A 25,987-nucleotide genomic window follows, 5' to 3' on the forward strand; every position below is an offset into this window, starting at 1 on the left:
GTAGAAGGGCAATATCACAGAAATTTGAATCGTGGCATATTGAAGAAAAGGCGTACTTTGAGAAATTTACAATGTAGCAGAGAGTCAAGACATCCCTATTTGTTGTTCAAAAACCTGACAAAGCATTGTAAACAGAATGGCGTTTCCGATTGGCATCTACCATACGAGGAACTTCTCTCCTTAGTATGACAACCATGTTGGTGCGATTACTCTTGGTAGCCATTCCTTAACAAACCACAGTAGCCATTGTCTAGGGAGTGAATATGAAGTAAACAATTAATAAATGGATTATAACAAGTTATAACATATCTGGAAGGACATGCCATGACATTTTAATCATCAGCCTGCCCACAATGTGATATTTTAGCTACAGCTTTCTCTAACCCTTAACATGACGTTAGCTGGTTATGTTAACACGAGACCCTACGTCCCTGGGTGGGCTCGAACCACCAACCTTTCGGTTAACAGCCGAACGCGCTAACCGATTGCGCCACAGAGACTGCTCTGGTTTGTCACAGAGGGGGCGTGGCTTCGATTTTCAATCCCCACCCACCTGCATAGCTGTTTACTTGTAGAAGAGCAATATCACAGAAATTTGAATCGTGGCATATTGAAGAAAAGGAGTTCTTTGAGAAATTTACAATGTAGCAGAAAGTCAAGACGTCCCGATTTGTGGTTCAACAAGCTAACAAAGCATTGTAAACAGAATGGCGTTCCCGATTTGCATCTACCATATAAGGAACTTCTCTCCTTAGTATGACAACCATATGGTGCGATTACTCTTGGTAGCCATTTCTTAACAAACCACAGTAGCCATTGTCTAGGGAGTGAATATGAAGTAAACAATTAATAAATGGAGTATAACATAGCTGGAAGGACATGCCATGACATTTTAATCACCAGCCTGCCCACAATGTGATATTTTAGCTATAGCTTTCTCTAACCCTTAACATGATGTCAGCCGGTTATGTTAACACGAGACCCTACGTCCCTGGGTGGGCTCGAACCACCAACCTTTCGGTTAACAGCCGAACGCGCTAACCGATTGCGCCACAGAGACTGCTCTGTTTTGTCACAGAGGGGGTGTGGCTTCAATTTTCAATCCCCACCCACCTGCTTCGCTGTTTACCTGTAGAAGAGCAATATCACAGAAATTTGAATCGTGGCATATTGAAGAAAAGGAGTTCTTTGAGAAATTTACAATGTAGCAGAAAGTCAAGACGTCCCGATTTGTGGTTCAACAAGCTAACAAAGCACTGTAAACAGAATAGCGTTCCCGATTTGCATCTACCATACGAGGAACTTCTCTCCTTAGTATGACAACCATATGGTGCGATTACTCTTGGTAGCCATTTCTTAACAAACCACAGTAGCCATTGTCTAGGGAGTGAATATGAAGTAAACAATTAATAAACCCTCTCTCTAACCCTTAACATGACCTTAGCTTGTTATCTAAAGACAAGAACCTACGTCCCTGGGTGGGCTTGAACCACCAACCTTTCGGTTAACAGCCGAACGCGCTAACCGATTGCGCCACAGAGACTGCTCTGTTTTGTCAGAGGGGGCGTGGCTTCGATTTTCAATCCCCACCCACCTGTATCGCTGTTTACCTGTAGAAGGGCAATATCACAGAAGAAATTTGAATCATGGCATATTGAAGGAAAGGAGTACTTTGAGAAATTTACAATGTAGCATAAAGTCAAGACGTCCCGATTTGTGGTTCAACAAGCTAACAAAGCATCATCAACCTGTCCACAATGTGATATTTTACATACGGCGTTCTCTAACCCTTAACATGACCTTAGCTTGTTATCTGAAGACAAGAACCTACGTCCCTGGGTGGGCTTGAACCACCAACCTTTCGGTTAACAGCCGAACGCGCTAACCGATTGCGCCACAGAGACTGCTCTGTTTTGTCACAGAGGGGGCGTGGCTTCGATTTTTCAATCCCCACCCACCTGCATCTCTGTTTACCTGTAGAAGGGCAATATCACAGAAATTTGAATCGTGGCATATTGAAGAAAAGGCGTACTTTGAGAAATTTACAATGTAGCAGAGAGTCAAGACATCCCTATTTGTTGTTCAAAAACCTGACAAAGCATTGTAAACAGAATGGCGTTTCCGATTGGCATCTACCATACGAGGAACTTCTCTCCTTAGTATGACAACCATGTTGGTGCGATTACTCTTGGTAGCCATTCCTTAACAAACCACAGTAGCCATTGTCTAGGGAGTGAATATGAAGTAAACAATTAATAAATGGATTATAACAAGTTATAACATATCTGGAAGGACATGCCATGACATTTTAATCATCAGCCTGCCCACAATGTGATATTTTAGCTACAGCTTTCTCTAACCCTTAACATGACGTTAGCTGGTTATGTTAACACGAGACCCTACGTCCCTGGGTGGGCTCGAACCACCAACCTTTCGGTTAACAGCCGAACGCGCTAACCGATTGCGCCACAGAGACTGCTCTGGTTTGTCACAGAGGGGGCGTGGCTTCGATTTTCAATCCCCACCCACCTGCATAGCTGTTTACTTGTAGAAGAGCAATATCACAGAAATTTGAATCGTGGCATATTGAAGAAAAGGAGTTCTTTGAGAAATTTACAATGTAGCAGAAAGTCAAGACGTCCCGATTTGTGGTTCAACAAGCTAACAAAGCATTGTAAACAGAATGGCGTTCCCGATTTGCATCTACCATATAAGGAACTTCTCTCCTTAGTATGACAACCATATGGTGCGATTACTCTTGGTAGCCATTTCTTAACAAACCACAGTAGCCATTGTCTAGGGAGTGAATATGAAGTAAACAATTAATAAATGGAGTATAACATAGCTGGAAGGACATGCCATGACATTTTAATCACCAGCCTGCCCACAATGTGATATTTTAGCTATAGCTTTCTCTAACCCTTAACATGATGTCAGCCGGTTATGTTAACACGAGACCCTACGTCCCTGGGTGGGCTCGAACCACCAACCTTTCGGTTAACAGCCGAACGCGCTAACCGATTGCGCCACAGAGACTGCTCTGTTTTGTCACAGAGGGGGTGTGGCTTCAATTTTCAATCCCCACCCACCTGCTTCGCTGTTTACCTGTAGAAGAGCAATATCACAGAAATTTGAATCGTGGCATATTGAAGAAAAGGAGTTCTTTGAGAAATTTACAATGTAGCAGAAAGTCAAGACGTCCCGATTTGTGGTTCAACAAGCTAACAAAGCACTGTAAACAGAATAGCGTTCCCGATTTGCATCTACCATACGAGGAACTTCTCTCCTTAGTATGACAACCATATGGTGCGATTACTCTTGGTAGCCATTTCTTAACAAACCACAGTAGCCATTGTCTAGGGAGTGAATATGAAGTAAACAATTAATAAACCCTCTCTCTAACCCTTAACATGACCTTAGCTTGTTATCTAAAGACAAGAACCTACGTCCCTGGGTGGGCTTGAACCACCAACCTTTCGGTTAACAGCCGAACGCGCTAACCGATTGCGCCACAGAGACTGCTCTGTTTTGTCAGAGGGGGCGTGGCTTCGATTTTCAATCCCCACCCACCTGTATCGCTGTTTACCTGTAGAAGGGCAATATCACAGAAGAAATTTGAATCATGGCATATTGAAGGAAAGGAGTACTTTGAGAAATTTACAATGTAGCATAAAGTCAAGACGTCCCGATTTGTGGTTCAACAAGCTAACAAAGCATCATCAACCTGTCCACAATGTGATATTTTACATACGGCGTTCTCTAACCCTTAACATGACCTTAGCTTGTTATCTGAAGACAAGAACCTACGTCCCTGGGTGGGCTTGAACCACCAACCTTTCGGTTAACAGCCGAACGCGCTAACCGATTGCGCCACAGAGACTGCTCTGTTTTGTCACAGAGGGGGCGTGGCTTCGATTTTTCAATCCCCACCCACCTGCATCTCTGTTTACCTGTAGAAGGGCAATATCACAGAAATTTGAATCGTGGCATATTGAAGAAAAGGCGTACTTTGAGAAATTTACAATGTAGCAGAGAGTCAAGACATCCCTATTTGTTGTTCAAAAACCTGACAAAGCATTGTAAACAGAATGGCGTTTCCGATTGGCATCTACCATACGAGGAACTTCTCTCCTTAGTATGACAACCATGTTGGTGCGATTACTCTTGGTAGCCATTCCTTAACAAACCACAGTAGCCATTGTCTAGGGAGTGAATATGAAGTAAACAATTAATAAATGGATTATAACAAGTTATAACATATCTGGAAGGACATGCCATGACATTTTAATCATCAGCCTGCCCACAATGTGATATTTTAGCTATAGCTTTCTCTAACCCTTAACATGACGTTAGCTGGTTATGTTAACACGAGACCCTACGTCCCTGGGTGGGCTCGAACCACCAACCTTTCGGTTAACAGCCGAACGCGCTAACCGATTGCGCCACAGAGACTGCTCTGGTTTGTCACAGAGGGGGCGTGGCTTCGATTTTCAATCCCCACCCACCTGCATAGCTGTTTACTTGTAGAAGAGCAATATCACAGAAATTTGAATCGTGGCATATTGAAGAAAAGGAGTTCTTTGAGAAATTTACAATGTAGCAGAAAGTCAAGACGTCCCGATTTGTGGTTCAACAAGCTAACAAAGCATTGTAAACAGAATGGCGTTCCCGATTTGCATCTACCATATAAGGAACTTCTCTCCTTAGTATGACAACCATATGGTGCGATTACTCTTGGTAGCCATTTCTTAACAAACCACAGTAGCCATTGTCTAGGGAGTGAATATGAAGTAAACAATTAATAAATGGAGTATAACATAGCTGGAAGGACATGCCATGACATTTTAATCACCAGCCTGCCCACAATGTGATATTTTAGCTATAGCTTTCTCTAACCCTTAACATGATGTCAGCCGGTTATGTTAACACGAGACCCTACGTCCCTGGGTGGGCTCGAACCACCAACCTTTCGGTTAACAGCCGAACGCGCTAACCGATTGCGCCACAGAGACTGCTCTGTTTTGTCACAGAGGGGGTGTGGCTTCAATTTTCAATCCCCACCCACCTGCTTCGCTGTTTACCTGTAGTAGGGCAATATCACAGAAATTTGAATCGTGGCATATTGAAGAAAAGGAGTTCTTTGAGAAATTTACAATGTAGCAGAAAGTCAAGACGTCCCGATTTGTGGTTCAACAAGCTAACAAAGCATTGTAAACAGAATGGCGTTCCCGATTTGCATCTACCATATAAGGAACTTCTCTCCTTAGTATGACAACCATATGGTGCGATTACTCTTGGTAGCCATTTCTTAACAAACCACAGTAGCCATTGTCTAGGGAGTGAATATGAAGTAAACAATTAATAAACCCTCTCTCTAACCCTTAACATGACCTTAGCTTGTTATCTAAAGACAAGAACCTACGTCCCTGGGTGGGCTTGAACCACCAACCTTTCGGTTAACAGCCGAACGCGCTAACCGATTGCGCCACAGAGACTGCTCTGTTTTGTCAGAGGGGGCGTGGCTTCGATTTTCAATCCCCACCCACCTGTATCGCTGTTTACCTGTAGAAGGGCAATATCACAGAAGAAATTTGAATCATGGCATATTGAAGGAAAGGAGTACTTTGAGAAATTTACAATGTAGCATAAAGTCAAGACGTCCCGATTTGTGGTTCAACAAGCTAACAAAGCATCATCAACCTGCCCACAATGTGATATTTTACATACGGCGTTCTCTAACCCTTAACATGACCTTAGCTTGTTATCTAAAGACAAGAACCTACGTCCCTGGGTGGGCTTGAACCACCAACCTTTCGGTTAACAGCCGAACGCACTAACCGATTGCGCCACAGAGACTGCTCTGTTTTGTCAGAGGGGGCGTGGCTTCGATTTTCAATCCCCACCCACCTGCATCTCTGTTTACCTGTAGAAGGGCAATATCACAGAAATTTGAATCGTGGCATATTGAAGAAAAGGCGTACTTTGAGAAATTTACAATGTAGCAGAGAGTCAAGACATCCCTATTTGTGGTTCAACAACCTGACAAAGCATTGTAAACAGAATGGCGTTCCTGATTGGCATCTACCATACGAGGAACTTCTCTCCTTAGTATGACAACCATGTTGGTGCGATTACTCTTGGTAGCCATTCCTTAACAAACCACAGTAGCCATTGTCTAGGGAGTGAATATGAAGTAAACAATTAATAAATGGATTATACCAAATTATAACATAGCTGGAAGGACATGCCATGACAATCATCAGCCTGCCCACAATGTGATATTTTAGCTATAGTGTTCTCTAACCCTTAGCATGATGTCAGCCGGTTATGTTAACACAAGACCCTACGTCCCTGGGTGGGCTCGAACCACCAACCTTTCGGTTAACAGCCGAACGCGCTAACCAATTGCGCCACAGAGACTGCTCTGTTTTGTCAGAGGGGGCGTGGCTTCGATTTTCAATCCCCACCCACCTGTATCGCTGTTTACCTGTAGAAGGGCAATATCACAGAAGAAATTTGAATCATGGCATATTGAAGGAAAGGAGTACTTTGAGAAATTTACAATGTAGCATAAAGTCAAGACGTCCCGATTTGTGGTTCAACAAGCTAACAAAGCATCATCAACCTGCCCACAATGTGATATTTTACATACGGCGTTCTCTAACCCTTAACATGACCTTAGCTTGTTATCTAAAGACAAGAACCTACGTCCCTGGGTGGGCTTGAACCACCAACCTTTCGGTTAACAGCCGAACGCGCTAACCGATTGCGCCACAGAGACTGCTCTGTTTTGTCAGAGGGGGCGTGGCTTCGATTTTCAATCCCCACCCACCTGCATCTCTGTTTACCTGTAGAAGGGCAATATCACAGAAATTTGAATCGTGGCATATTGAAGAAAAGGCGTACTTTGAGAAATTTACAATGTAGCAGAGAGTCAAGACATCCCTATTTGTGGTTCAACAACCTGACAAAGCATTGTAAACAGAATGGCATTCCTGATTGGCATCTACCATACGAGGAACTTCTCTCCTTAGTATGACAACCATGTTGGTGCGATTACTCTTGGTAGCCATTCCTTAACAAACCACAGTAGCCATTGTCTAGGGAGTGAATATGAAGTAAACAATTAATAAATGGATTATAACATATCTGGAAGGACATGCCATGACATTTTAATCATCAGCCTGCCCACAATGTGATATTTTAGCTATAGCTTTCTCTAACCCTTAACATGACGTTAGCTGGTTATGTTAACACGAGACCCTACGTCCCTGGGTGGGCTCGAACCACCAACCTTTCGGTTAACAGCCGAACGCGCTAACCGATTGCGCCACAGAGACTGCTCTGGTTTGTCACAGAGGGGGCGTGGCTTCGATTTTCAATCCCCACCCACCTGCATAGCTGTTTACTTGTAGAAGAGCAATATCACAGAAATTTGAATCGTGGCATATTGAAGAAAAGGAGTTCTTTGAGAAATTTACAATGTAGCAGAAAGTCAAGACGTCCCGATTTGTGGTTCAACAAGCTAACAAAGCATTGTAAACAGAATGGCGTTCCCGATTTGCATCTACCATATAAGGAACTTCTCTCCTTAGTATGACAACCATATGGTGCGATTACTCTTGGTAGCCATTTCTTAACAAACCACAGTAGCCATTGTCTAGGGAGTGAATATGAAGTAAACAATTAATAAACCCTCTCTCTAACCCTTAACATGACCTTAGCTTGTTATCTAAAGACAAGAACCTACGTCCCTGGGTGGGCTTGAACCACCAACCTTTCGGTTAACAGCCGAACGCGCTAACCGATTGCGCCACAGAGACTGCTCTGTTTTGTCAGAGGGGGCGTGGCTTCGATTTTCAATCCCCACCCACCTGTATCGCTGTTTACCTGTAGAAGGGCAATATCACAGAAGAAATTTGAATCATGGCATATTGAAGGAAAGGAGTACTTTGAGAAATTTACAATGTAGCATAAAGTCAAGACGTCCCGATTTGTGGTTCAACAAGCTAACAAAGCATCATCAACCTGCCCACAATGTGATATTTTACATACGGCGTTCTCTAACCCTTAACATGACCTTAGCTTGTTATCTAAAGACAAGAACCTACGTCCCTGGGTGGGCTCGAACCACCAACCTTTCGGTTAACAGCCGAACGCACTAACCGATTGCGCCACAGAGACTGCTCTGTTTTGTCACAGAGGGGGCGTGGCTTCGATTTTCAATCCCCACCCACCTGCATCTCTGTTTACCTGTAGAAGGGCAATATCACAGAAATTTGAATCGTGGCATATTGAAGAAAAGGAGTACTTTGAGAAATTTACAATGTAGCAGAGAGTCAAGACATCCCGATTTGTAGTTCAACAAGCTAACAAAGCATCATCAACATGCCCACAATGTGAAATTTTACATACAGCGTTTTCTAACCCTTAACATGACGTTAGCTAGTTATGTAAACACAAGAACCTACGTCCCTGGGTGGGCTTGAACCACCAACCTTTCGGTTAACAGCCGAACGCGCTAACCGATTGCGCCACAGAGACTGCTCTGTTTTGTCAGAGGGGGCGTGGCTTCGATTTTCAATCCCCACCCACCTGCATCTCTGTTTACCTGTAGAAGGGCAATATCACAGAAATTTGAATCGTGGCATATTGAAGAAAAGGCGTACTTTGAGAAATTTACAATGTAGCAGAGAGTCAAGACATCCCTATTTGTGGTTCAACAACCTGACAAAGCATTGTAAACAGAATGGCGTTCCTGATTGGCATCTACCATACGAGGAACTTCTCTCCTTAGTATGACAACCATGTTGGTGCGATTACTCTTGGTAGCCATTCCTTAACAAACCACAGTAGCCATTGTCTAGGGAGTGAATATGAAGTAAACAATTAATAAATGGATTATACCAAATTATAACATAGCTGGAAGGACATGCCATGACAATCATCAGCCTGCCCACAATGTGATATTTTAGCTATAGTGTTCTCTCACCCTTAGCATGATGTCAGCCGGTTATGTTAACACAAGACCCTACGTCCCTGGGTGGGCTCGAACCACCAACCTTTCGGTTAACAGCCGAACGCGCTAACCAATTGCGCCACAGAGACTGCTCTGTTTTGTCAGAGGGGGCGTGGCTTCGATTTTCAATCCCCACCCACCTGTATCGCTGTTTACTTGTAGAAGGGCAATATCACAGAAGAAATTTGAATCATGGCATATTGAAGGAAAGGAGTACTTTGAGAAATTTACAATGTAGCATAAAGTCAAGACGTCCCGATTTGTGGTTCAACAAGCTAACAAAGCATCATCAACCTGCCCACAATGTGAAATTTTACATACGGCGTTCTCTAACCCTTAACATGACCTTAGCTTGTTATCTAAAGACAAGAACCTACGTCCCTGGGTGGGCTTGAACCACCAACCTTTCGGTTAACAGCCGAACGCGCTAACCGATTGCGCCACAGAGACTGCTCTGGTTTGTCACAGAGGGGGCGTGGCTTCGATTTTTCAATCCCCACCCACCTGCATCTCTGTTTACCTGTAGTAGGGCAATATCACAGAAATTTGAATCGTGGCATATTGAAGAAAAGGCGTACTTTGAGAAATTTACAATGTAGCAGAGAGTCAAGACATCCCTATTTGTTGTTCAAAAACCTGACAAAGCATTGTAAACAGAATGGTGTTTCCGATTGGCATCTACCATACGAGGAACTTCTCTCCTTAGTATGACAACCATGTTGGTGCGATTACTCTTGGTAGCCATTCCTTAACAAACCACAGTAGCCATTGTCTAGGGAGTGAATATGAAGTAAACAATTAATAAATGGATTATAACAAGTTATAACATATCTGGAAGGACATGCCATGACATTTTAATCATCAGCCTGCCCACAATGTGATATTTTAGCTACAGCTTTCTCTAACCCTTAACATGACGTTAGCTGGTTATGTTAACACGAGACCCTACGTCCCTGGGTTTGCTCGAACCACCAACCTTTCGGTTAACAGCCAAACGCGCTAACCGATTGCGCCACAGAGACTGCTCTGGTTTGTCACAGAGGGGGCGTGGCTTCGATTTTCAATCCCCACCCACCTGCATAGCTGTTTACCTGTAGAAGGGCAATATATTAGAAATTTCAATCATAATATATTGAAGGAAAAGAGTTCTTTGAGAAATTTACAATGTAGCATAAAGTCAAGAGGTTTCGTGGGAACAACAGCTAACAAAGTAAAAGTTGTAAAAAAAATCGTGTTCCCGATTGGCGTCATACGAGGAACTTCTCTTCTGAGAGTGACATTATCGCTGTAACCATTTTAAAACAAATTACAGTAGCCATTGTCAATGCAGCGAAGATGAAGTAAAAAATTGAAAAATGGATCATAACACGCTATAATATAGTTGTAATGACATACAACAATATTTTAACCATCAACATTTTGGTTAACAGACAAATGCGCTAATAAATTTGCATACAAGACCTATAGCTGCTTATTATTTTCCTCTCATTCCACACAAGACAAAAATGTGGACTGAATATAGCATTTTTCTTGCTGCAAAGGGAAAGCATTCCTATAACTGAAATAAAAACTTATGCTTATTTACAAGGTTATCAATGTGAGTACGAAGGTTCATAATATCTATATATTTGTATGAAGCACCTTTTTCCAAAACATTTAAATCTATTGTTTGTAGGATAATTTTATCTATATTTTGTACTGAATTGGTGTGCTTTCTGGAGAAGGTTATAACTTGTTTTTTTCATTTAATTTTTAACTGTTTTTTTTAACATCGCATTTTAACTGTGCAATGTTGTCTCTTATCAATGGAAGCAATAGCGTCATTAACAACTGAGACTGCTGCAAATGTACTATGTCCTGACCTAAAACCAGATTGCAGTGAGGATATTGCTTTTTGCCAGAAACTCTTTTGTTTATGTGTTTATAAATGATTCAAATACTTTGGCTAAAACAGTTCAATTCATTTATGTTTTTGTTTTCCCTCAGGGCTCATTTGCAGAGGTGAGGGTGTACTCTCTGGGCCTGTTTGCAGTGGTTTCCTGTCTAAAGAGAGAAAGTTACACAGTTCCCAGACGGGGTTTGTCACATAAACTCCCCATGGATCCTCGCATCTGCCTTAACTACCTCCCAGGATCTTTCACTGCTCCCATAATGGCACAGTCCATGGTAAGAGAAAATGATTTCATTACTCACAGTCTTACCTTGTATTCAAACATTGCTTAGAAGTAATCACTGGGTTTTGGGGAGGTAACACATCTTTGCAAATTGGAGATCAGCCGTTTGAAAAATGACTCAGTGTACAAAATATTGAAATCATTTCCAACAAATGGGATAAAAACAAAGCCATATTAAGGGGAAAAGATGCATAAAAAGCAAAAGAGAGAGGGAGAAACAGACTGCTTAAAATTCACAGACCTGAGTTTTCACAGATATTTACTGTGAGGTAGAAAAATTAATAGCTGCGGTTGATATTTGATTTCACTTCTGAGACCAATCATCTGCGAACTAACTTCACCACAGCAGTTTGTTGCTTGATCATACACTAAAAACCAACAGCTCCCACTCCACTCGGCTCTCTTTGATACAACAGCACGCTGTCAGCAAAACAAAAGTGTGGAAAAAAGTATATTTTCACATCACACAACATCTCTGTCTAAACTGCTGCCTATATAATGCAGAACAGCTGTTTCCTTGTCTGCCTCAGATCCAGCCAGTAGATGCTGTCCTCTTGGCAGCAGTCAAGTCCAGAAGTGATGCCTATCACTCGGTGGTGTCTACCAGCCCGCTGCTCTACCTCACTCACCCGTCCTCTCAAGCACTGAGAAGGCCCCTCACACTCACCCTTCCTTGTCCCCCAAACCCTGACAAGAAGAGGGACACCAGGGGCCAAAGGGAGGAGACAGAGCATCACCACACTTGGCCTGTCAGTGGTAATGCAGTGTGGGATCAAGCTTCTTCCCACAGAATGAGGTACTGTGAGATGAAGCCTTAATAATACAAGTCAGAGCATCTGTGGCTAAATTTAGGAGACTACAACTACAACAGTGGTGGAATGTAACCAATTCATAATGTATTTTACTGTGATGTTTTTACTGTTTGTACTTTGTTATTGTTACATTTGTCTACCTTTGTCTTAGATTGAGCTAAGAGGAGTTCCTGTTACTATGTGACAGACGATAAAGTTTCTTGATCTTGAATCCTGAACTATGTACATTTACTCCAGTACTGTACTTAAGTGCAGTTTTGAGGTACTTGTACTTAAGTATTTCCATTTATCTACAGTATCTATATTTATCTGACAGCTATAGTCCCTAATTATTTTGCAGATTATTATTTCATACATGCATTGTTCAGTGAAGAAAATCTCTTATCAAGTCATTTTAGTCTGGAATAACAACATAATAAAAGTTTGACAATTTTTCATAAGGATATTCTGTTTTTAATGTGTCTATCAGGATGCTGGGCTCCTCTGTGCAGTCCTCTAAAGAGACGTCTACCGAGCTGCTGATTGTTCTGGGCTCAAGGGACAAACTGTGGAGCGTCTTGGAGAAAGTCACCATCAGGAATCAGCGTAATGGACTGGTGTCCTTTGAGCTGACAGAGAGCTTTGACAGGTTTGCAACATAATGTTTTTCTCCTTTTAAAATAAAAAATGTGCAAATTCAAACGACTGATCAGAATATTTGACGAGATAATTGAGAATAACAGGTTCAGCTATGTCTATGTGGTCCTTTAAACGCGACAGTCACTTCAAAGAAGACAGAAATAGAATAATAATGATGCATTGTAAAAAGAAAAAAAAAATCTAACAAGTAACCACTGCAGGGAGGCGAGGAAAATTGTAAAATGATGTGGTTTTCTGATCTTCTTAGAAGCCTTGCTGCAGAGTTCTGGACAAGTTAGATGCTGGGGGTCAAAACATTAAGAGTTACAGTCATTTAGACGAGCAGAGATCAAAGGCTGGATGCTTTGCTGCAGGTCAGAAAAAGACAGAGGTGTTCTCATTTTAGAAAGATTTATTGTCATTCAGCTGGAGAAGTTTGTAAGCCATCCAGCATTTATTGTCCTCAAGACAGTTACTGACTCCCCAATGGAACTAAAAAAGTCAAACTGTTCGATTGGTAATAAGTTAGTAATAAGTTGGCTCAAATTTAAATATACTCAATGTATGTGTTGCTGCAGCTTCCAGCCCAAACAGATCACAGAGCAAACTGCAATAGGGGGCAGAAACATCCAAAACAGGATTACAGACAGCGCAGACAACCCCAGGGTCAAATATGTAGGGTAACACTCGTTTGTAGCATCACTTGAGTCTGATCTAGAGCTGATTTGTCCAGTTTGTCCGCTCACTAGCAGTAAAATCTGAAAAAAAAAACACACAATGTAGCATTAAAAGAAGACCTGAAATAACACACTACACATGCATGAGTTGTGCTGTAATGCCAAAGTCTCTTACTATATCTCCTCGTGCCCGTGCCTCGCCACTGAAGCTGACCAGCCACTGTAGCCGATTGGAAGGATTGTAGGTTTTCAGCTCGCTGCCATCGCCTCTCATGCAAAGCGTCAGAATGTGCTGCCAGTTCGCACTGGAAAGGAGGATGTAATAAATCCTGCACCTGACCAAAGAACAGTAAAATGCTCTCAGGCATCACTGATTAAAAGAACTGAAAGCAAAACGGTTTCTATTTGATCACGTACCTTTTTGATGAGATGCAGTTAGCAGACTCTAGGAGAGTTTGCTTCTCGGGGGCCTCAGGAAACTGCAATAATCTCATAAAAATATGAGATCCTCGCTGTGTTGTTGTCATATCAAAGAGACTTTTAAGACTGGAACACATGCAGAACACAGTGAACTATAGTTGATGCAGAGAGGGATGGAATTTGCAGAAATGAAACTAAAAAGTAGTGATGTGTAGCTCTAACACCTCTCAGTGAAGTACAGCCTTTTCAGTTTTCGTTTCGCTATGGTCTTAGCCTGCAAGATACAGAAAAAAACCTTTCAAAACAGCAATTATGTTTGCTTTCAAGTAATCAAGTAATTTATTTTTTAAAACATTTTCATGATTTTACATCAGTCCAACATGCTTTTACAGGTTCCTCACAACATGTTTTTGATGTCTGTGGCCCATGAGCCTGATGAGTGTGTTTGACAGGCGCAGCAGGTTAGCAGGGTGCTGTGCCGCATCCACACACCAACTACCAGCCGTCACTGTCATCAGAAGTCCTCCAACCACGTACAGGATGTAGAAAACATCCCCCCTGGTCATAGACAGAGAGGAGAGGGAGAAAATTAGAGAATGAAGACTTGCATATTTACATATTTAAAGATAACTGTTCTTTTTTACTCACTTGCGGACAATTAGCTGTGGTGGAAAACTCAACATGAGGATGTTTGATGTGAGACCCTGCAGAAACAACTGTAGCTCTGGAGATGCTGGAGTAGAAAACACATTTATGTGACCCCTTTGTAACAATATGAGATTTTTATACGGTCATTCTTGTTTTTTTGTGTAGAATAAGGACAACAGTTTCATTAGCTTTTTGTCACATATTTTTCCTAACTGCACAGTTCAGTTCAATTTTAATTTGGCGCAGTTTATGACAGCATATTTTAACACCTTGTTTCCGTCTTAGTTTGTTATATCACCTCACGGAAATCGCACCTCTTTGCCTCTTTGGGAAAAAAACATTCATCATCTTTATCACAGCATTACTATTAGTTATAGACATAGAAACGACATAAGTACTGTTAAGTTAAATTCAAGTTTTTTTACTCACCACTCTTTTTTGCTCCACCACTCCGGGATTTTGCTGTTACAAGTACATGCCTTTCATGTTCACGTCTAAGGAACAGCGAGATAAGAAATGAAATGCGGAACGCTCCAACTAATAACCAGACTTACAGCCAGCTTTTCTTTACATAAGGGATTTAAGAAAGGCAGTATGGCTAAAGGGGAGTGTAAATGCCATGAATTCCTGGCTTTAACATTTCTGTGTCAGAACATAAGCACAGGTTAACGGTAAGAATGTTAAGTAATCTCTAACAGACAAAGAAAAAAGAAACATATTTGACATTTTCAGTATATCTGGTTGCTTTGATTAGCTTTCTGATTTAGCCACTGGTTTAAAAAATTAATTATGAATGTTAGATCTACTTTTGAGCTGTTCCTCTTATGAGGATGGATTCTCATTATTTCCCTCTTGTAAGTCTCTTCGACTTCCTTATCTAAAACAGCTGCAATGGGGAATAATATATATACAGTACAGTAGGTAATATGAGTTCTTAATTCTGTTTTAAGTATATTAAGTCTGTATCAGCCCCATGATAATCCATTCCTCCCTCTGTTCAACAACAATCTAATCTCTCCTCTGAGCTCAACTTCTTCAGTTTGCCTCTCTCACTCCTCTCCTCAGACTGCTGGTGGTTCGTCTCCTCTCCCCCATGCAGCCTTGCCATCTCACTTCCCTGGCAGAGGAGCTGGAGGAATCGGTCCGCTGCCACGCTGTCACCGTCGTCCTCCGGTGCCGACAAGACGAGCCCCACACAGTCCTGGTGGCTGCCCTGCCCAGCAGAGACCTCAGCTGGGAAATGTCCAAACTGCAGGCGCAGGGATACAGCGGCCTCCTGGAGACCTCTTCAGAGATCTGCATGTGCGAAGGAGACCAGCTTCTCCTCCGTTTTAGTGGAAACATCACCTCTACAGGTAGAGTGTGAGGTTGAATTATTGAAAAAGTTCCATATTATGGCCACACCCTGACAAAAAAATGAATTCAGCACAACTTACAGACATTTTTTGGGGGGGGATTTTGTGTGACAGCAAATGAGACAAATGAAACCAGGGCTGTTGTGGTTCATAACCTCTAAGCCATGCATATATATGTATTGTCTATGTATTCATTATCATTGCCTATTTACTGCAGTCTCTAGAACTACATGGTGTGTAAGTTGTGCTGACGGTGGTCCTCTGACTGAAACACTCACTTTTCTGCCACATTATTTCATCTTTTGTAAATTGATTGGTACTCAAACCTGACACTACCCTTTGAAAATCCTAGCCTCAAGCAAAATGTCTCACTGTTTCCCGCCGATTAAGACCCTGTGGTCAAAACCAGTCTTCGTTTTAACCAATACTTGCACCAAGTTTCATGGAATTATTGCATGTGAAACTGAGTAAGCGCTAGGCCTCTCTATTTTTCCTATTAAAAATTGATAGTTGCTTAATGACAGACATTGTATGCAAAGATGGCCAGGTTTGGTAGTGTCTCTGAGCATATGCTGCTGCTGCTGCTGCTGAACCTGCACCCTGGCCTCCATACGGAAGGAAAGTGGCAAAAACATGAATAGCATTTTCACAGAGTACATCCTCTTCCACCTCAGAGTTAATCTATTAGCAGGTTCCTCTTTGTCCGTATACAGTAAACCAAAATTTACTTTGCAAAGAATCAGTAAACTTTGACTCAAAAAAGCTATGGTATAATCTTCACTTAATTTTTGAATACATAATACAAACAACACTGGTTGTACACAGCGGCAGCACAAACAGTAATAAAACTGTTGCTGTTGCTGTTGGGGAATACCAGCCCGCGGTCAAAAATTCAGGTTTGTCTTCTTCCTGCGTGTCACCACATAACTGGATACCGCAGACCATATAATAAAGTGAATGAATTATATGTTTGCACAGGCAGCCAGCAGAAAGCTTGTGTGTTCTCAGGTGTGTTTACTCTACTGTCGTCCTTATTGTTTCATTGATGGTTGTATAGAAAGAAATATCCAACCTGTTGAACACCTGTTCCAACAACACGCTGGCAAAAAATTTATGACGGAATGTTATTTTAATTACAACCATTTTGTGACCATGTTCACAAAATACTTACAAAGAAAAAGTCTTGTGTTAAATATTCACTAATGAATAACAAATCACAAAATTATCAATATTCATGTTTTTCAATAGGAACTCAAACCAACCAACATGATGCCCTAAGCGAGCGGATCACTTTTCACAGTCAGCGGAAGAATCACCTTTTCCTTCATCTATCTGAAGTGGACCCGTTCGGCAACTATAGCTCCCCTCACTACAAGGGCACGGTCATGTTTTACAAGGTCGCCAGAGGTCAGCTGGAGTGGCGAGTTGACAAAGCTGTCCCAATGGACCCGAAGCTCCTGGGGGATCCTGTCTGTAAGCTGTCTCTGACTTTGCCCAAGGTGCTGCAGACTTCAGAGTAGAAGCACTCACATCATGCTTTGACTGTCACAATAAAAGAATATTCTGACATTTCAATGTGTCATTTCAGAAAGTGAGACGCATTAATCGGCCCATCACGGCGAGGGTTAAGTTGTGTGAGGAGACAGGTAGGTTGGACTCCTCATTTTCACTACTGTCACAGTCAGATTTATTTACTTTATGTTGAAAAAGTTTAGATTTATGTAGCTTTTGCACCTTTATTGTCAAATCTTACATTTAAATTCTCATTTGTTTCTTTAGTTATGCCAGACAAGCTGTTGTTGATGTTGAAAACATAAAAAGCATTGTATTCACTTCACCAGAAGACGAACCTTCACCTCTATCCTTTACCTCTTGCCCCTGCAGATTCCCTGTCAGACTCTCTTCTTCTCTGGCTGTCCGGTAAGCTTTCAGAGGAGGAAATAGCCCTGCTTGTGCTCTCCCTGCGCCTTCGTCGCAGCGCCACCCAGCTGGTGAAGCTCCGGGCTGGGGACAGCCTGTCCACCCAGGCCTTCCACGTCCTGGCCATGTGGAAGAGGGGGCTGCCTGCTGCTTCACACCAACCCAAGGCCTCTCAGCTGGCCCACTGTTTGGCCAAGAGCGGAAGGCCAGATCTGGCCCGAGAGCTGCTGCTACGACAGGCTGCAGCCACCAGGCAGGGCTTATTGAAATAAGGAAGCTTGAAAAATAGAATTCACACCGCTTTTTTTAATCAGCCAGGGTCAGAGCATGTGTGTCTGCTGTAAGAGTTACTGGCAGTGTTTCCACAAGGGGTCAGCATTGGACTGTGAGATTCTGTGCTCTCTTCTAGACATGGGTCAATTTACTGTATGTTGGTAACAATATATTGTATAATAACATTTATTTGGACATATTTGAAGCAAAAATAGCTGTAGATCATTACATAAGACAATGAGAGAGACATTCAGACAATCAAGGGCAAGTATTCACACTGAATCTGAATTCCATATTTTTTTTTTTACCTTAAAATCTCATTAATGTACCCATTAATAATGATGAAATGAAGGTATTTATTAATGGGTTTTTAAGAAGTAAAACACTCTTAAAATGGAACAAAAACCATGAAAACTACCACTTAATTTGTATATGTTAAAATGCCTTAATTTTCTAATTAAGGGGAAAATTAGGGGGTTGGTTTTCATGTTTGTTTGTTTTTTTTTTAAAACCAGGGCAAATTAAAGGTAAATTAATTAGGAGTAATTAATGGTATTTTAAGTATTATTTGTTTCATCGTGTTTAGAAAGTATATTTAGTGTAACCATTTGTGTTTAACACCTACCTCACATTATGTGTAATAATGCAATAAATGTTTTAACAACCTGGCTCCACACACACAAGTTAACTTTGATATCAAAAAAATAAATAAAAGTGTTGAGATAGTTGTACACATGACTAGTTTGCATGTACGTTGTGTAGCTGATACCCAAACACACACTTTAAAATGTGTGTTTTCACATTTGAAATCTGAAAATTTTGCAACCATTAATCTCCGACAGTGCCTTCATACTCTCACTTTATTTTGCAGTTAGTCTCCGCAGACAGGTGGGTGATTTACCAGACTAGTCAGCCATCTCTTTTCTCTGCATAAACAATCGCTGACACTGAGCTGTGACCTCTTTTCAGCTCTGTGACACCGGATCTTTAAGACTTGACAGCTTCTGTTGATGGTAACTGATTGGAGCACAAGGTGGACAACTAAACGGGCCTACCGGGTACAGGCCCATGGGCCCAAAGGCTCAGGGGGCCCCTAAGCCAGAACCGCTGCATGAAGTCGCTGTTATTAACGCTACATTTCTTGTCACATAGTCATTCATGTCAATAACAGAGTCCCAAAAGGCCTACTGAAAAACTGAAGGAATAGCCTAAACATTCACTTTGACACAAGAAAGAATGATCATGATACCTTTTAAGTGAGTATTTATCCCCTCAGTTCATCTAGAGATTGAGTACTCCATGTAATATTTTTTTTGGTGTATCAATTGTATGCTCCTTTAAATATGCTTTATTGTTAGGTCTTAACTGGGACAAGTGAGATTCCTTACATGAACGTAAAAAACTATTTTGAGAAGTTTATAGGCCTCCGCCCCTATTTATTACAGATATAATATTGTTAAACCTATTATCGTCATTTTTCAAGAAAAAGAAGCTTGTGTGGGCTACAATTGTCCATTCCCGTTAGATTAATGAGTATAGACTGGAGTATAGAGGGTGCTATTAAAGGTTGTGAACTGGAGACATGTCACAGGTGAGGTCACGATAAGGTCAATCTGTGCATGATCTTGACAACCATGCAATGTGGATCAACATTAAGTGAAGCAGCTAAACGAAAGCTAAGAAAAAGCAGCAAGGGAAGCATATATCTTACATCAAGTTCCTCACATTTCCATTTTTTTCAAAAACAAAATGAACGATGAGAATAACAACATTGCAAAGGCTCACAAGCCCACCATGGAGGTGGTGATGAGGAACAGCCAGTTAGCAGCACTGCTAATGCTGTACCACCGGGGCTACTGTTGGCAGGTGAGGAGGAGGAGCAGACAGCTGCTAAAGAAGAGGGCCAATGGCAAATGGTGTCACCTTCGCTGCCTGCTAGCATCATGGAGGGTCAGCTACAGCCTCCTGAAGAGATCAGGGTGAGGCTTAGTTTGAAGCTGTAACTGACCCAGTCACAATTTGACCTGTTCTTGGCAGAGCATATGAGAAATTTTGGACAGATGGGTAGGGGCAGTGTTTCATATTTATCCTCAACAATTTGTGAAGAATTCATAGAACTTATGGGAGAGAAAACTAAACAAGCAATTACATAGGAATGGCACAATACAAAGTATTTCTCTGTTAATAGTCATCTCAACCTCTGATTTATCACATGTAGACTAGTTCACCTTTATTTTCAGACTTGTGAGTAAAACAAGCCATGTAGTGGAACGCTTTCTAGGATTGAGCTCATCACTAGTCACACAGGGGAAAGCTTAGCAGACTGTGCTGTCTCAATGGTGCATGATCTTGGACTAGATTTGGCAAACTGCCATGGACAATCGTACGACAATGTGAGTAATATGGAAAATACAACGGATTGCAGGCATATCTAAAGAGGAGGAATCCATTGGTTCACTATGTCCCTTGTGCTGCCCATTCTTTAATTCTGGTCAGAGTCAACAGTATTGAAGACTGTAGCAATGCAGTTGGCAATTATTTTGACTTGTTGCAGTCTCTATATACGTTCACCTCTGCCTCCATGCATCGCTGGGGCACAGTATTTGGAGATTCCAATGTGTGCATCGATCTAACTCTTAAATCTCCCCACTACACGAGGGAGCTGCCATGCTGACTCAATGAAAGCACTGTGGCAAAATTACCAAAGGATACAAAAGAGGCTTAGGACTTTGTCAATGGATGACACAGAAAAAAGGGACACAAGGTCTGAAGCAGCTGCACTCTGTGCGCAATAGGAGAAGTTGGAGATGGCGTTCATGGCCAAGTTTTGGGATACTCTATTATCAAGATTTCAAGCAGCTAGTGCTATTTTGCAGCAAAGTGATATACGTAGCCCTTGATATTATACTGCAGTTATGGCACTCAAATCATTGTGTAATCTTGTGTCTGCACAGAGAGACCTTTTTGACAGTTTTGAGAGGGCCGCTCTGAGTGGCTTCAGCCAGACTTACAGACATGACAGCTATCGCAGAAAGAGATACAAGACCTTTGCTGATGAGACTGGAGAGCAGGATATTGAGCTTGATGGAGGCAAGTTTCAGGTAGAGACCTTCAATGTTGCCATCGACACGCTTACTCAGAGCCTCGGACACCATCTGGATGTCTACGGGCACCTGTGCAGTTCGTTCAGTGTGGTTTTCTGTGCACAATCTGAGTCCAATGCCTCAGTAATTGAGAAGGCCAAAGTTCTGACAGCTAAGGTGATGAACAAATTCAGCTCAGATCATTTATTAAGCCTGAAGATGATACAAACCCAAAAGGACTGCTCTGAATAATTCTCAATGGTGGCCTGCAATCTATGTTTCCAAATGTTTATGTCGTGCTTCGGCTATTTCTGACTCTGCTCGTCAGTAATCTCAAAGGGGAGCGGTCATTCTCTCTCCTGTCCAAGATTAAAAATGAATTGAGGACTAATATGACACAAAAACGCCTCAAATCAAATGGTGATTGAGAGCAAAATGAACAATATATTGGACTTTGATGATATTGTGGATGATTTTGCACGAGGCAGAGCCAAGAAAAAATGCATTGTATAAGGTAAGATTAATTCAGGATTATAGTCTTCTTGTGTTTGTTCTGTAATTTACTTGAGTATTTCCATTTTAAGCTAATTGCTACTTCCACTGAATTCCATTTCAGAGGGAAGTATTGTAGCCTACTTTTTTAACTCCACTACATGTAATTGCCACTTACTTAGCAGTTACATAAAAAACACAATACATTTATATAATATATTACTATTAATCTGGTCAGTAGTGTCTAAAAACTGACTCCAAAATTAGGCTACAAACTAACAACATTAAAATACTACATGTATTTGTTTGGGGAAAAAAAACACTCTAAAATGATCTTTTGTGCATGATGCACTTTGAGAGTATAATAATGTACTTGAGTAACATTTTGATTAAGGACTTTTACTTGTAATGGAGTATTTTTAGACTATGGTATTTCTACTTTTACTTAACTAAAGGATGTGAATACTTCCTCTACCTCTGTGAGCTAAGCTAACTGGCTGCTGGCTGTAACCTTACATTTTAATGCACAGACATAAGCGTTGTATCGCTCTCCTGTTTGATCTCTGAGCAAGAAAGCGACTAAACGTATATCTCAGAATGTCAAACTATCCCTTAAAAAGATGAGGTTCAAAAGCTCCAGAACAACTACTAAATACACCTTGTGGTGAAAGTATTTTCTTAACTGCTGTCGCCGAAGTCAAGGTTAAACTTTGAACCCTGGCTTTTACGTCAACATGGATGAGAAGTCTTTAAAGTGGTCTGAAAAAATGGAAATTTGAACATCTATGATTCCATGACAAGTGGGCAAACTCTATCTGCTGATGAAGATCATGTGCACTACTAAACAGACCCTGAGGGGAGATTGTTTTCTCAACTATTACTTACAGTCTAAAAATAAAAGTGTCAGTTGAAGTTGGTTATATTGCGCTACAGTAGGCCAGCACAAGTGCGTTCTGTCTTTTTAATGACATTCACTGGGGTTTTCTTTTACATCTGTCATCATAGCCTCAAGCTCCAGCTGTGTGACATTCTGCAGGCCCTGAGCTGAAGCGGGGGGGTAATGATAGATGCCATGTGTCCAGGTGGGGGGTAGGGGACTCCCCGCTGAAACAGAGGAGACCACCCGGTGCTGGAAATGGAGGGGACGGTTAATGAAGTATGAAATGGTAACAGGTGGAGCTGATGGATTAAACAGGATGATCGCTCCTGCTTCTTCTCTGTCACTCGCTGACAGAAACTGTCTCCTTCATTCATTAACCTTTTCTCTACCCTTTATATCCTGCTCTGCTATTGTGCCTCATTTCCTCACTTATGTGGGAGTATTGCTCTCATATTTCTCTTTTTAAACTCTGTACACCCTTTCTTTACCTTCTCGCTATTATCTCCCCACTTCTCTCTCTTTCTTCCCCCCTTCGGTGTGATTCTAAAAGGACACGTGTGGCATCGCTAGCATGATAGTTTTGTGCCTAGAGTGAGTGTGTGCCAGAGGGGGGTATCATTAGTCTGGAACAGGGCCATCAAACACACATACACACACACACACACACACACACACACACACACCGAGGGCCTTGGTAGAGGTAAATGTCACAGAGGGGGCTCCCACAGCGCCAGGAAATCGTTTCCTCTCTCATTTTTATCTCCCTTCTCTCCCCCTCTACATTATTGAAAAGGCCACGCAGCAAGCCACTCTAGGAGGTTGCCCGTCGTCCAGTGGGGGAGGATGCAGAGGGCTGATGAGGTGAAGATTTCCCACCGAGGGCCAGCATAAAGAGATTCTGATTAAAACCTCATCCCTTTCATCATCCGTTTCATCATGTTCTTCAGGAACGCAGGAATCTTAGGTGCCTTGATCAGTCACCACTCTCACTTTTAGCTGTCAAGGTAAAACAAGTCTGCTGTGATTGAGATGCAGAGACAGTCATGAATGAGCATATGCACTGTCACAGCTCATCCTGAGAGTTATCAGACCGTAGCGTTCACATCTGGGCAAAAAACACACTTCTTCTCTTTCACACTTGCACTCGTTTTATTTTCTGTAAATTGGCTTTTTGCATAAAAGTGAAAGGAACTGAAAGGACAAATTAGTTATGCAACCTTTCTGTTAGCTGTACGGCTGATTATTTTTGATTCAAGGCTGGTTTAATTACTCAGGCTCTTGTTTACTCATTTAGGCAATCATACACGCCATACTTCCTCAGAGTAATTTAGATCCAAGTGCAGCCGAATCTTCACAAAGATTAAATGTTGAAAATGCTGAAAAGAAACACAGATCACATATAATGTTTATTGGCCGCAGTTTCTAAGCAACACAAAGTTTTGACTACATAGAAATTAGGACTTATTGGGATCTTAACAGTCAACAAACACTTTCAATGAACCTTTTCTTCGAGAGCTAAATGAGCAGTTTAACTACTCTTGTGTCTGTATGGTAAGTATGAAGCTACCGGCAGCAATCAGTTAGCCTAGCTTAGCACAAAGACTCGAAACAGGGAGAAGCAGCTAGCCTGGCTCAGTCCAAAAATACCAGAATCTGTCAACCAGCACCTTTAAATGTCACTAATTAACATGATATATCTTATTTGTTTCATCTGCACAAAACCAAAGCATAAAAACGTCATGTTGTGGTTTCACAAAAAGTTATGTGCAAGACTATTTCCTGGCTGTGTGCACTTCTTGTTCTCATTTTACTCTCAGAGAGAAAGCCAGTAAGTATATTTCTCAAAAAGCACATTCCTTAAATGATCATATTTGTACAGGCACTATTCTTACTTATTCTAATAGTGAGTGTCATTTCATATCCAAAGAAATTCAGCTGAAGTAAGAAAATAACAGTTAAAAGTCAACATACATTACATGTACAGAGGTAGTGTCACACAAGCTTCTGTAGATGTATGAACAAATCTGTGTTAAATCAGAATGGAGATGCATTTCAACATGTAGCCTGGAAAATACTAGTTTTAGAGAACCCTGAGGTCCTGTGGGTGATTCGGGTCACTGTGCTGTAGTGAACACTGTGAGAAGTGAAAAATGGAGACAGCTCCCGTGTGGCTGCCCATTCATTCAAAAACACGGATGGATCGAATCTCCGGGGTGATTCTCTGATTCCAGCCCTGTGTGTGTGTGTGTGTGTATGTGTGGGAGGGAGAAATAGACAGACCTCTCAGGTGTACTGCTCACTGGTCCATGACAAACTCTTCATTTGTCCCTCATTTCTGCGGCAGACAAGGCAGCTGCGCTGGAGCCCATGACCTGACAGAGCCCGAGATGCATCACATTTCGAAAATGGTTAAAGCTACTCCAAATGACTAATTTTATATTAGCAATGGTCAGATGACCACATGTAATGTGAAAGTAATCACATGTAGTGACGAACCCACAGAGAATTATCAACTGATTCTGCAGTTCCCTTCAACTCCACAGAGAATTTTAGTATCTTTTAGCTAAATGTTTTGGCTTTACAGTCCACAACTTTACTGTCACCTCACTCTCACTGCTCTCATCGCTCTTATAAACCCACTGAATGCTATATTCCCAGCACCAAATAGCAGGCAGACAAAGTTAGCAGCTACCCTGTAGACATATTTAGCAGCTAAAAAGCTAGATATTTCCCTCAGGAGTCGGTGAAACCAGAGCTAAAAAAGAGAGTGAATTTGGACTTCAGTTTGTCAGCAGGGCACAAACATGACTCCAAATGCATGCTAATGTTCCTGTTTATGTAAATAAGCAATTGTTTGCTAGCAAGAAGGGTGAACATATGTCAGTGTTGTCTTTACAGCTCGTTTCTGCTGCCCCCAAGTGGCCAAAATTCTGTTATTGCAGGTTTAAGAAGAAATAATTGAACAGTTCTCTGTAATTTATAGTGTAAAGCATGATGGAGAGGCAGATAAATGGCCTGTGTGTTAATGTTTATGGTGCTGTGTGGGAAAAGAGCAATCACAGCTAAAGCTAAGGGTGAAGTAAAGTCTGATTTTTCTTTGCAGAACTTTTGTTCACAAGTTATGTTCGCAATCAGCTGCACCTTGATTTGAAATAAATGTTATATCTGAGGAAGCTGCTCCAGAGGTTTTTGTAAGGTTTAGATAGCGTTGAGTGAAGTTAGCTTAGTAAACGACAGATTTTTGAAATTTTCTGCAGAAGAGACTGCAAGACTGATTGCTCATGCAGCAATGTGTCACAAAAGTGTCTGAATGGGCTGCTAGAGCTTAAGATGGATTTATAAAGGATAGTCTTTGGTCCAAAATCCTACAGCAGTGTGCAGGTTTGTGTCTGATATGTTGTGCTCTTTGTCTGACACATGAAAAGTCTAAACTTACATACTTTTTATGTTCGTGCATCACACATGTACACAATCACACAAATGCAATTCCAGCCGCATCTATCTGTCCTTGTTGACCATCTTCCGATCAAATTAAATTGGTATTGTTTACTCTGGAAATCCTCCAAGATTGTGTGAGATGTTGTGAGATGGAGCAGGAGAGAAAAAAAGGTGAAAA

General features: G+C 41.6%; 2 protein-coding genes and 2 non-coding genes across 7 annotated transcripts in view; 1 reads left to right on the top strand and 3 right to left on the bottom strand.

Moving 5' to 3' along the window:
- dthd1 (death domain containing 1) overlaps nucleotides 1-18,670 on the top strand; it is a 30,006-nt gene extending 11,336 nt beyond the window's left edge. The window contains exons 5-11 of one of the 2 annotated variants that reach the window (XM_044340822.1): nucleotides 11,006-11,185; nucleotides 11,703-11,989; nucleotides 12,475-12,633; nucleotides 15,434-15,723; nucleotides 16,972-17,222; nucleotides 17,312-17,369; nucleotides 17,608-18,670. In XM_044340822.1, the coding sequence (XP_044196757.1) occupies nucleotides 11,006-11,185; nucleotides 11,703-11,989; nucleotides 12,475-12,633; nucleotides 15,434-15,723; nucleotides 16,972-17,222; nucleotides 17,312-17,369; nucleotides 17,608-17,915 (1,533 nt within the window). In that variant the 3' untranslated portion in view covers nucleotides 17,916-18,670. The remainder of the gene's footprint in view (nucleotides 1-11,005; nucleotides 11,186-11,702; nucleotides 11,990-12,474; nucleotides 12,634-15,433; nucleotides 15,724-16,971; nucleotides 17,223-17,311; nucleotides 17,370-17,607) is intronic. The other variant, XM_044340823.1, reaches the window with a different exon arrangement.
- trnan-guu lies at nucleotides 6,347-6,420 on the bottom strand. The gene has a single exon. It is a non-coding gene; the product is annotated as a tRNA-Asn (tRNA).
- trnan-guu lies at nucleotides 9,035-9,108 on the bottom strand. Its single transcript has one exon. It is a non-coding gene; the product is annotated as a tRNA-Asn (tRNA).
- LOC122973373 overlaps nucleotides 13,021-25,987 on the bottom strand; it is a 121,713-nt gene continuing 108,746 nt past the window's right edge. For 2 of the 3 annotated variants that reach the window (XM_044340825.1, XM_044340824.1), the window contains exons 3-9: nucleotides 14,798-14,862; nucleotides 14,369-14,453; nucleotides 14,122-14,278; nucleotides 13,945-13,994; nucleotides 13,718-13,846; nucleotides 13,476-13,635; nucleotides 13,021-13,381 (exon numbers count right to left, since the gene is read on the bottom strand). In XM_044340825.1, the coding sequence (XP_044196760.1) occupies nucleotides 13,181-13,381; nucleotides 13,476-13,635; nucleotides 13,718-13,846; nucleotides 13,945-13,994; nucleotides 14,122-14,278; nucleotides 14,369-14,403 (732 nt within the window). In that variant the 5' untranslated portion in view covers nucleotides 14,404-14,453; nucleotides 14,798-14,862 and the 3' untranslated portion in view covers nucleotides 13,021-13,180. Of the gene's footprint in view, nucleotides 13,382-13,475; nucleotides 13,636-13,717; nucleotides 13,847-13,944; nucleotides 13,995-14,121; nucleotides 14,279-14,368; nucleotides 14,454-14,797; nucleotides 14,863-15,421; nucleotides 15,507-25,987 lie in introns of those variants that run through there. The other variant, XM_044340826.1, reaches the window with a different exon arrangement.

The sequence above is a fragment of the Thunnus albacares genome, chromosome 22, assembly GCF_914725855.1.
Source record: "Thunnus albacares chromosome 22, fThuAlb1.1, whole genome shotgun sequence".
In the NCBI taxonomy this organism is placed as follows: domain Eukaryota; kingdom Metazoa; phylum Chordata; class Actinopteri; order Scombriformes; family Scombridae; genus Thunnus; species Thunnus albacares.